At 33.7% G+C, this 11,673-nt stretch overlaps 1 protein-coding gene across 2 annotated transcripts; it reads right to left on the reverse strand.

The window, feature by feature from the left end:
* Positions 1-11: 11 nt before the first annotated feature.
* Positions 12-10,554, reverse strand: LOC126819036 (biorientation of chromosomes in cell division protein 1-like 1). 2 transcript variants are annotated; one of them, XM_050546849.1, is made up of 9 exons: positions 10,494-10,554; positions 6,865-7,026; positions 5,296-5,389; positions 4,897-4,972; positions 4,319-4,438; positions 3,321-3,458; positions 2,650-2,769; positions 2,090-2,186; positions 12-1,307 (listed from the first exon to the last, which is right to left on the reverse strand). In XM_050546849.1, the coding sequence occupies exons 2-9, from the start codon at positions 6,995-6,997 to the stop codon at positions 358-360; spliced, it is 1,728 nt and encodes a 575-aa protein (XP_050402806.1). In that variant the 5' UTR covers positions 6,998-7,026; positions 10,494-10,554; the 3' UTR covers positions 12-357. The 2 variants fall into 2 exon arrangements, with proteins under 2 accessions (XP_050402806.1, XP_050402805.1); XM_050546848.1 differs by having other exon boundaries at positions 4,319-4,441.
* Between the last annotated feature and the right edge of the window lie 1,119 nt (positions 10,555-11,673).

The following is an 11,673-nucleotide window of genomic DNA, read 5'->3' on the forward strand; positions in this document are numbered from 1 at the left end:
ATTATTATTCAGTTTTTCAATATACCTGTTAGATATTAATTTAGAAATTCTTACAACTTAATCTGTGGTACTTGGTACTTGCAACATTTATGTCACGCTGTAACCGGTGCCATATTTCCAGACTTGCAATACTTCATGATTGTTTGGAATTAAAAAAATTTCACTTAAAATTGACCAGTTTAATATATTGCTTGTCACAGCTTCTAAACATATAATATTTTAATACAGTACAAATTTCGCATGAATAGGCTAAGCTCATATAGCCTCTAACAGAGCAACTGAAGAATGTAAAACTTTTTTCAGTAAAAAGTTTCCTTTTGCTATTCCCTCACAAAATTACAAAAAGTCAATTATAATTCACAGATCATCTAGATCTTTTAATATTTCTTCTGCTTTTTGTTGTTCATCAGTATCCATGGCAACATCATCATTTTTACCCTCACACACCTCTGAACCCATTTCAACATCATCATCAACTTTATTTTTGAGAGGAAAAATATTTTCGTCACAAACAGTGGAATCCTGGGATTCTTCATGTACTTTACTTTCATTATTTTTACCCAAACACACCTCGGAACTCATTTCAATTACATCATCAATATTATTTTGAACAGGAGAGTTTTTGTCACAAACAGTGGAATCCTGCAATTTTTTACCTACTTTATTTTCTGATAAGTTTTCTAATACCTGTTCATCTTTGTTATCGATTTGTGAAGCACTATTATCACTACTTTCAGTTTCAGTATTCTGTGAATCAACTTTCGCATGTTCATCTTTATCCACAGTTTCGGAAGAATTGTCTTTGACTGGACATGCTGTTGTGTTCAGTGAATCAGCTTTCGCAAGTTTATCTTGATTCACTGTTTCGAAAGAATTGTCTTTAACTGGATTTACTGTTGTGCTGCGTGAATCAACTTTCGCAACTTCATCTTTTTCCACAGTTTCAGGAGAATTATCTTTAACTTGACTTGCTGTTGTGTTGCATGAATCAACTTTCGAAATTTCATCTTTTCCCACAGTTTCAGGAGAATTGTCTTTAACTTGACTTGCTGTTGTCGTATTTGTTTTTAAATGAACATTTTCTTGGTCATCTGCCAAGAATTCACCACCTGTATTATTAACAGAATCTTGTGATTTAGTTTTATTTTCATCTTTATCTTCTTGATCTCCATTAATATCTTGATAAGGTTTTGAAGGACCTGACTGATTTTCTTCCTCCTCTGTTGATGCTGCTTCTATCAAGTTAGAAGGTTGTGAACTCACATTTGATGCTTCCAATGTGGTTGGAACTTGAGATGAAGTGTTTCCTTTAACAAATAAAATATGTACAAAAATTTAAGTATAATCAATTTAGAGAGAGAAATGGGGTTTAACATCCACTTGGGACTAACATGGTTCAATTCTATTTCAGTACTTCGCTTGTGCAAAGGGGTCTTTAGCAGAGGGAGGACCCGGAGAAAACCCACGAGGTTAGACAGGTGACCCTACTCCTTGTCACACAGAACCAGGGAATCGAAACCACGCCAGTTGACTCAATGACAGACCTGATGATACAATGCGCACGCGCTAACTATTCGACCATCCAACCTGCCTGTAATGAATTTAGAAAGCATCCAAACTCAATATAGAGGAGCTTATCAGTGGTGTCATACAATTTCATATAAAATGTTTTTTTTACTTTTATTACAGTTGATAACGTAACAGGTTGTATATTAGGCCTTAATGTAAAAGTAGTGCTCTTGCTTTCCTGGGCGCACCTGGATGTCAGTCAAAGTGAGCCCTTTAGTCTAAACTGACTCCTCAATGAAAAAATTAACGAAAAGAAAATACTGTCATTCTCGGCTTCCGTTCAACAAGAGTAACATGCACTGATCTGCATACAGTGATAATGCAAAAAATCTGTCCTTAACCATAAAGAGGTTTTTTTTTTAATCTACAGAATTTTTTTTTAGTGAGTTGGTAAAGTTCGTTAATGTTGTGTATACACTATTGGCATATGGCCACTAAGGTGCTTCATAGCACTCACATTTTCCACACTGAAGGTTCACTTTGGTTATAAATATAATTAAATAAGTTTGAAAATTCTCACCATTTTTATTTGGTGTTTGACCTAATCTTGCTAATCTTTTCTCCAGCGCTATTCTTTTATTTCTTTCTATTCTTTCCTTCTGTTCATCAGACAACATCTAAATAAATAATTACAGAAAGCTTAGCATATAAAGACTGATACAATAATTTTCCAATTATTTTTAAAACCCTTGATCATTATTTAATGGATTTTGAATCCCTTGCAAACTACAAAATTGAGAGAGTTGAATCTATACAAGAAACTGCGGTCAAAAAAAATGCTTCAAATCTGTTCAGTATTTACCAACATGTGGTGAATTGAAAATTGTGAAAACTTCAGCATTCTCTACAGACCATATAAACAAGCCAGAAAAAAACTATAATTGTTGGGTAAAATTTTGTTCTCTCGATTAGATGTTAAAAAATCAATTGGATTACCTTTTATGTGAAAATTGAGATGTCTGAAAAAAGCAATTGATGCTTAGCGGCTTTAACTCAAAATTGAACTTGATTATTTGTTTGAAATAAATAATTAACAGGACCTGCCAAGATTAGTTACAAAAGAGGGCATCCAGTACTTACAGTTTGTGTTTTAACAGGAGATACAGTGGGTTCTGCTGGTTTCTGTTGGCTGGCTCTCTGACTGGCTTCCTGTCTCATAATTTCATCAAAAACATCTTCAGCATCCATATCTGTTACAGTCTTTAGAAATACAAATATATTTATTTAACATGCGAATAATTGTAACTCCTAAAATACTCTCCTTCAACTACAAACGTGCCCAGTCGGAGTAGAACAGTAAGACGTTTAACCCCATTTCACTTTATTTCACAAGGGAGATAACTTATCTTAACCATGGAGGGTGGATATTTACTGAATCCAATCACTTATTGGCTTGACCTGTTAATTCAAGCAATGAAATGTCACTATTTCTCTAAACAATGACTTGCATTTTGAAGTGGGCATATAATAATAGGACATTACAGCTTGCCAACCAAGCAATGCTCTAGTCTCAAACAACCTGAAGCTGCCATGTTAATGAAGGGGTTTTGCTGGGACTAAGTTTTGATGCAGTATCTGTTTATTTCTGGGCAGAATGGAACATTTTGTGATATGTCGAATATACACATTTTATGTACCCAATCACTGACTAAACAAAAGAAAACAATGCTGTTTTAGAAGTATCTAATTAGTAAGAAAAAATCAATTTGCTGGATCTGTGCTTCATCAATATTAAAACTCTATGTATTAACCTGATTATTATTATTTGTAGAAGTGGGTTTATCATTGGTTGTAGTTTCTTCTTCTTCTTCTTCTTCTGCCTCATCCCCACCACCCACAAAATCTTCATCTAATATAGGCATATCTTGTCGCATCTTCTTGATACAAGTCTAAACATAATATAAATTTATCTAATAAATGTTGTCATATGAAATTATAGCATTGCCCGATAAGGAGTGTTTATGTGGTTTCACTAACATGACTCATAGAAGTTGAAATGTGATACAATATGTTTCTCCCTAATATTACCAACAACCTCTGATCTGTACAGTGCTTATATGGTTTCAGTGACTGGCATTAACTTAATGTTAATAGGGTTCCTCCTTGTGACATACTAGACTTAGGATGACTTGGCTTTGATTCTGCATTACCAACAATCCATGAACAATCCAAAAATATAATTAAAAATTCTATCTAATTATAAGGTAAATAATATAACCTTTGGCTTTAAGCTGTGTTGAGGAATTTAGAAAACGTTCAATCATAATAATAGAGACATTTTGTAAAGGTACACAACCCAACACGTCATCAATCCATGTGTACTTGTGATATCCCGAGTAAGACGTTAAACCCAATTTCATTTCGATATCATCCTGTACACCTGTGTATGGCGTTGGGATCCATGTGTATAGTTTTGATAGTGTCCAGTGTATAGAATATAGAAGGTTTTACATATCTGCCAAAAAATCAGTTAACCAAGCAATTTGCAATTTCAATTCAAGCTGAATAATTCTTAATTTTTAAAATACTGAATAAACTATACAATCAGTAGATAAACAATAGGTGAAAAGAGTTGAAATAAATAATTCGATATATGTTTGATCATCTAGAAATAAGGCATAAATTTAGATATAATCGTACTTTGAATTTAAAACCATGTGTAAGAGAAGATGTGAACGAAAATGTTAACATATTTTCATTTTCATACCAATGCAAAAGGGCCCTAGTGAATCATGTTACATTTACTTACTTGTACTTCTTTTTTAGCTCCCAGCTTTTCTACTCGTGCAAGAACTTCATCAAATGGCAGCTTGGGAAATAATCTATGACTCCAATGTTCTAATTTATCCATTACGAGTTTTAGATCATGCTTCTAAAAAACAAACAGGCATTAGAGAGAATTAAACCTGGTTCTGCCAATATACGATCCTAAATTTTTAAAATTTGACAGGGTAGTTCTTTCTTAGGGTTTTAATATCCTAATTATTAGCTACTTTAGGTCCAGTGTGGTCTAAGTAAAACTCTGTAACACTCTTCTTGACAATAATCTGTCCAACTGAATCATGGTTAGAGTTCTCAGCACTAAGATACATGTGACAGGCATTTAGTTGTTGATTGAACATATTAACATAGGGTACAATTTATGAATACACAATTACTAGATTTATTCCAATGTAACATTTCGACAAGGATACTCAAGACGTAATTAAGTGTCCTCATTGAAACATTGAATAGTAATAAATCCTTTAATTGAGTATCCATAAAATTGTACCTTGTGTTAAGATACATGTACTTTAGTTAGCAGTACAGATTACTAGGAAATCTTACCTCATGCCCTTTTCCTTTGAATTTAACATTTTCAAATAATTTGGGAACGATCGGTATACCTCTTTCTCCAGTCAATCTAAAATGTACAAGATAGTAATTGTAGTAAAGATACCAGTTATTTTGAAATAGTATAAAAAATAGGAGAATCATCTATTTTCCATTACAAATATACAGATTGTCCGTGTTGACTGTGTTTATGGATTTTGTTTACGACATGGTTACAGCAGTTGTTATGTCCTTCTGTAATTTTAACAACTGTTCACCACTTTTTAAACCTTATACTTCCAGAGGCTGTAAAAAACAGGTACCAAATTGTCCTCTTTTAGTACCAAATCCCTTTGTCTAAATTTTCAAAAAACAAATTGTAACTAACAAGTAACATGTGTTGTAGAATCTTACCTCTTACTGTCTAGCTTGGGAATAGGACGGCGGACAGTGTTCTTTGCTGCTCCTTTTGATAAATCTTTTAATTTTGAAAGAACTTCATCATTTTCTGAAATAATTTAAAATTAAACCAAACATATTGAAATGAGTTTTTGAAGGTTTTGGGCGTAGCAGCAGTCAACGAACAAAGAGTTTAGTTTGGGATGTTACTTTTCCAATTGATATAAGGATAAGTAATTAAATCAAGTGAAAGTAATAATTCTGCAAATAATTTAAATTCTAGGGATATAAATCTACATTGCAAGTTTTGTTACATGAATGAAGATAGGTTGCCAGGTAACGTAACATATACGCCCACAGCAGCTAAATCATCCGAGCGGTCGACAAGGGTTGACGCATATTTATTCTTTTGTAGGTAATTGGGGGCATTTACAAGACAATTTCATACAGATCAGATTATAATTATTGTCGTTTGAAGGTTCACAAGGTTCTACAAACTGAAACAAAGGCCTTAACTCTGGAAGTCATTTACAGAAAATTTTGAAATTTGAAAGGCTTTTTCGTTTTACTAATTTAAATAATGCATATAAATTTCATACAGATTGGATGCCAACTTTTGTCATTTCGAACGTTCACAAGGTTCACAAAGTAAAACAAGGGCCATAACACTAGAAATAATTGACAGAAATTGCAAAAATTCAATAGACCTCTGTTTCACTAATCTAAATGATGCATATAAATTTCACAAAGATCGGATGATAACTTTTGCTGTTAGAGCGTTCACAAGGTTCAATAAAGTGAAACAAGGGACATAACTCTAGACGTAATAAACGGAAATTGCTGAAATTCAATAATCTTCTTTGTTTCACTAATTTAAATAATGCATATAAATTTCAGAAAGATCGGATGATAATTTTTGCAACTAATAAATGAATCGCTTTTAAACTGGTTTAAGTTCTCATTGATACAAAGCCTTGTTCCAAGTTCCATCAAAATCTAGCCATGAAAAATCTATTTTTATTGTATTGTCTTTGCCTCTGCGGGTAGTTCAAGTATAACTCTGAAAACTTACAATCAGTAACTCAGCAGATATTTGCCAAATCTCGATCAAATTCATGTATAAAAGATAAGGCAACACATCAAGTTTCATGAAAATGGAGAGAGGGAGAAATGGAGTTTTAATGTCCACTAAACACAACCTAGGTTATATCAGGCCCCAAGTTCACAAAGCATTCTCAGACTTAAGTTAAGAATTTACTCAAAATTTTTCGTCTTATTTTTACTTAAAATTAAATATAGCCCCTTATAAATCTCTTGTTATTTTAATATATCAAATACGTCATTAAGAAACTATGTGCAAATTTTTGTTTTTCTGGATCAAAGATATTTCTCTTAAACAGTGATTGAAAGTTGAGTAAATTCTTAACTTAAGCCTGAGAATGCTTTGTGAACTTGGGGCCTGGATTAACATAAGGTACATTTTTATGCAGACCTCCCAACCTGACTCAATGACAGACTTAGCATCTAGTGCCCACATTTAAGACATGAAAAAGCGGACAAGAAATGTAGATGGTTAATGTATACCTGCATTTTGAAGAGAATCTGTATTTTGTGTTGGCTCTAATTCTTCTGGTAAATCAGCTAATGGACCAGGATAATTATCTTCCTCTTCACCATCTCCAAATATATCATCCATTTCTAGTGGTACAGACTCCATTATATTTCTCAGATAATCTTCAATTTAAACTAAATATTTTCATACAAGATTATAAATATGTCATGTTAATACAAGGGGAATGGCACCCTATATAATTAGATACCGGTACAGAAAGGTATGAAAAATTTTCAAAATAGTAAAATAAGCATTTTACAGACACAAACTAGGTCATTTTGGGACTAACATGTATGGTTCCATTTTATTTCAATAATTCGCTAGCACATACATGTAACATTGGGGTCTTTAGCAGTGGGAGGAAATTGGATGTCACACAAAGAAAACCCACGAGGTTGAACAGACGACCCTACTGCTGGGCACGTACATGTACAAGCTGGTACCGTTAATTGGAACCACCCCGCTTGACTCAATGACAGGTCTTATGATTTAAAGCGTATACGTTAAATCAGTTGACCAACCAACAGCAAGAGTGCAAGAACTTGACGAAGAGCCACAATTTATTCCTGAATAAAAAAACTGACATTAGTGACGCGAGTAATTGATAAGTATGATGCCACATGAATGCCAGTTAAGTCGTCCACTCGAAAAGTCTAGTTAAGTCATCCACAAATATCATAATACATTGGTTGAGTCATACAAACAGTATAATTGAATGATTCCTCCACACACCCATGGCGACTAAGTTTGTTACTGGGGGAATGAATAAAAAAAATACAATGTATCACATCGCAGTATAGTCAAAAACCTTTTAAGTTAACAGTAAATTTGATAATCCCATAAGTATACAAGCTGATGACTTTTTGCTGTGGAATATTTCATACTTCATACTAAGGTATAATGAATCGATAAACTAAACCTATATCTTTTAACTGAAACTGCACTCCAAATTTCTCATTTTGTTCTGGAAGCAGTATCAAGTGGGGTAATATGGGCGATAACCCACCCATTATTTTTCAAGACAAAGCAAAAAATTGTCTTTATATTTTATTCACGGTGAAAATGGAATTTTCCAATGACTATGCATAACATAATATATAGATCACTATCATTTCTCAGTCAATCAATGCTTTTGGATTCTATTAAAATATATGGTTCCATGCCATATGGCACTGCAATATAATAGGGACGCATTGGGTAAATAAAACAATTATAAACAACCGATGAGTAAAACTTATTTATTCCATACAATTAACGTGTACTGTACAAACCAACTACTAATAGTAATATAGACTGGACAACCTGCTCTAAATGACGTCAGGCTTGTTCCTACGTCACTGCGCTATTCTGACTTCAATATATTATGCAATATATATAGGAGCGAGTCTGACGTATTAGAGCAGGTTATCCAGTCTAATAGTAATAGTCATAGTGGACCACTGCCCACATATATTGTGAGTGATGTACGGCATCAATCTGTTTTACAGACCTAATGCGACATCCGTCTTTTATCTCTGTCCAAGATGACTGACCTTTAAAAGGTCAGACCGCTGTAGTTCTAAGGGTGACGTCACATCACGATGTTTACCAACAAAGCAGGGTGCAAGCGCTGAAATAAGCGTCCGGACACGGACAATGTCCGGGCGAATTGACCCCTTTTGACAGGCCAAATTGCCTTTCGTCCGGACATAATTGTCCGACCGTGTTTTTGTAAAACATTATGTCAAAAATATTTGAGTCGATCGCTATTTATTAATAGACTCGAAAGTCCAGAACCAAAAATATCAATGACCCGAGTCATCGTGAAAATGTTACTATTTATATCTCGGCCGCGTGCAGATAAAATCTTCAATAATTTTTAGAATCGATCACTCTTTTACGCTGGTTATATCAACGACCCGAGTCATAGTAAAAATATTACTATTTATACATGTATCTCTCTCGGCCACGTGAAGAAAAAATAATGAATAATATTGAGAATCGGCTCTTTTACACTGGTTATTCGAGTCTCGTAGCTAGCTTTGCGTTACTTTCGTATATGATTAGCTCTAAATCACACTTAACATGACATGTAATTATATAAATTATTAGTAATAAAAGTAATAATATTTTAAAATTAGTTTACAAGAAAATGTCCAAGTTGACTATGGATGTAATTAGGGACAGATTTTTTATACGAAAATATCTCACTTTGTTGGACACTTCCAATGTGAATGTAAATAGAAGAGCCGTGAAAACATGTCGAATAAAATAACTTCTTACTTTTCCCAACCCTCGGACACGGATATCCCGGCTAGTGGGACCGTTCCAGAAAATTCAAAGACTGGTACTGTGTCTTAATCTTATGTCTCTCATAAAGACACTTCTAAACGGCGGGCGTCGCCGTCACCAGTTGGAAAATTACAAAAACGAGCCGTAGAACTAGAAAAGTGGATCAAAAATGACTTGGCAGATTCTGAACCATTTACGACAACTCAAGATGTCTATTCTTTAGTTAAATTTGAATCTTAATCAGAGTTTTTAGGATTTAGTCCCCAGCCCCACCAAAGAGATTAATGACATTATTATATGAACTATAAAGTTGTATTCCATATACATATAAAAACTTAAAACTCCAGGTTGTATGTGAGTCATCAATTTATTTTATTAATAAATATGTATGTATAATAATATATATAAACATAGTAAATTTCAACAGTTTTTTGGTTTAATATACTTTATAAAGTATTTGTCAGGCTGAAAATCTGAAATGTCCGGCCGAAAATCAGTTCAGCCTGACATGATGTCAGGCTGAACCTTAGCAGTTATTTCAAGGCTTGGCAGGGTGGCATCGATAACACCCAAAAAGATTACTTCTGTGGCTTGTTTTTGTTGTTTTAAAACAAACACGAGCAGGTCAATCAGATTAGACGGTAAAAAATGTACTTCTGAAAGAATTCAGAGTAAACAAAGAGAAAAAAACGTCAAATTGATGGTCATACGTGCATTGTTTACATCGAACGTAGTAATATGAACTGGTACGGGCAAAATTATATCGTTTTACCCATTTTACGCCTCCGCGTACTATATTCTGTACCCATTTACGCTAAATATGGAATATTTTTTATCAAGATATACTTCAAACACATTTATTTATTTTTCTAATACTAAAAAAAAATGTTTCAGAATTTAATTTGTCGAAAGAAAAAAGTTAATATTTTGTAGTCATTAAGTCGCATCGTTGTCATCCTTATCAGTGATTGTAGCGGCCAAGCGAATATTCACTGCGGATCAGTGTGGTACGGCATGTGTGGACGAGTTAACTGGCACCCATGCCACATTACATGTATTGGACACAATTGAAAAACAGATGCCAGAAAATAATTGAATAAGATTTAAAACACGATAGAGATCCTAGGCATCTTAAATGAAATTAATGAATAAATGATTTATGATACGGACATTGAACATTAAAATTACATTGAGTCAATCGCGATGAAGATGATTGAATGGTGAATGGTTTATATGTGATGAATTTCGAGCAGTGTCTCAGGTATTTATAATACATAATGTTAACAGTTTTAAAAACAAATTTTGAGTTTATCAAACTTGATTTGTTTACCTTGAATCTGATATGATCTGGCTCTCTTCTTTCGGTTTTCGCGGGAAATCTTTCACTTACACTTCCGGAATGTATTATTCGATTATCCAGACTTTCACAATATTATGCCACGCGTTTGGCGTCCATGGTCAAGCCAGGTTGTTTTCTCGAGCACTTTAGTTGATCTACCTTTATTTTATCAGGGTCAAAATTTTGGTCCCGCGAATATATTACATTTTGACAACCAAAATACAAAATAAAAAAAAAAATGTACAATTAAAACTAAATGTCGATAATAATAATATGAACTAAATTGTATCCGCACATTAACTTGTCAGTTAATTCATCAACCATAAAATATAAAATACAAGTGTGTCGATAAGATTAATTAAGTTTGTATAACGGCACCCGATAATGGACAAGGATTGAACTGTTGTTCTTTCGGCTGTTTAATTGGAAAATTAAAATTGCATACCGTTTTAATAAAATTGTTTCGCATCGCTCGGCTCGGCTGATAAAATGTGCTTTAATACAACTTGGTTTGACCTGTTGGGACACAATTTATGCAATTAACTTCCTACTGATTTGTCATTATGTTATATTATATAAAATGTTATAAAATCTCAGAAGGCACAATCAACATGCCCCGTATTATAAAAAAAACGTAGAAGTATAATATATCAAGATTCTCTAGAAATTTTGTAGTTTGCGGGTTCCGCGTTTTTTGTTTTTATCTCTTTGCCGGGAATGATTGGTGTTTCAACATATCAAAACTTTGCTACGGCCAATATTGTGCGAATAAAATTGTCACAAACGTTTATGTGTAACATGCAACAAATTGCAATGTTTTAGTCCACTTTGCCATGGGTTTTTTCTCTGAAAAATGGCAAGAAAAGGTCCTAAAGATTTTGTCATTTAAAATTAATTTACTATACGGCCTACTGATTAAAGGAAGAGGCACAATCGACATATTAAGCTTCAAAGAGCTAGAATGAATGTATTTGGCTGGGTCCGCTCGGGGTTCTTTCTTTTCTTATATTTCTTAGTCGGGAATGTCGGAAATAAGAATGTAACAAACTGTTTAACATTGTAACATGTAACAAATTGCACTTTTTAGTTCAGTAGCCGTGCGTGCTGTATCATAAAGCCTGTCATTGAGTCAACTGGCGTGGTTTCGAATCCCCCGTTGTACGTGACAAGG

Source organism: Patella vulgata, chromosome 4 (genome assembly GCF_932274485.2).
Source record: "Patella vulgata chromosome 4, xgPatVulg1.2, whole genome shotgun sequence".
NCBI classification, from domain to species: domain Eukaryota; kingdom Metazoa; phylum Mollusca; class Gastropoda; family Patellidae; genus Patella; species Patella vulgata.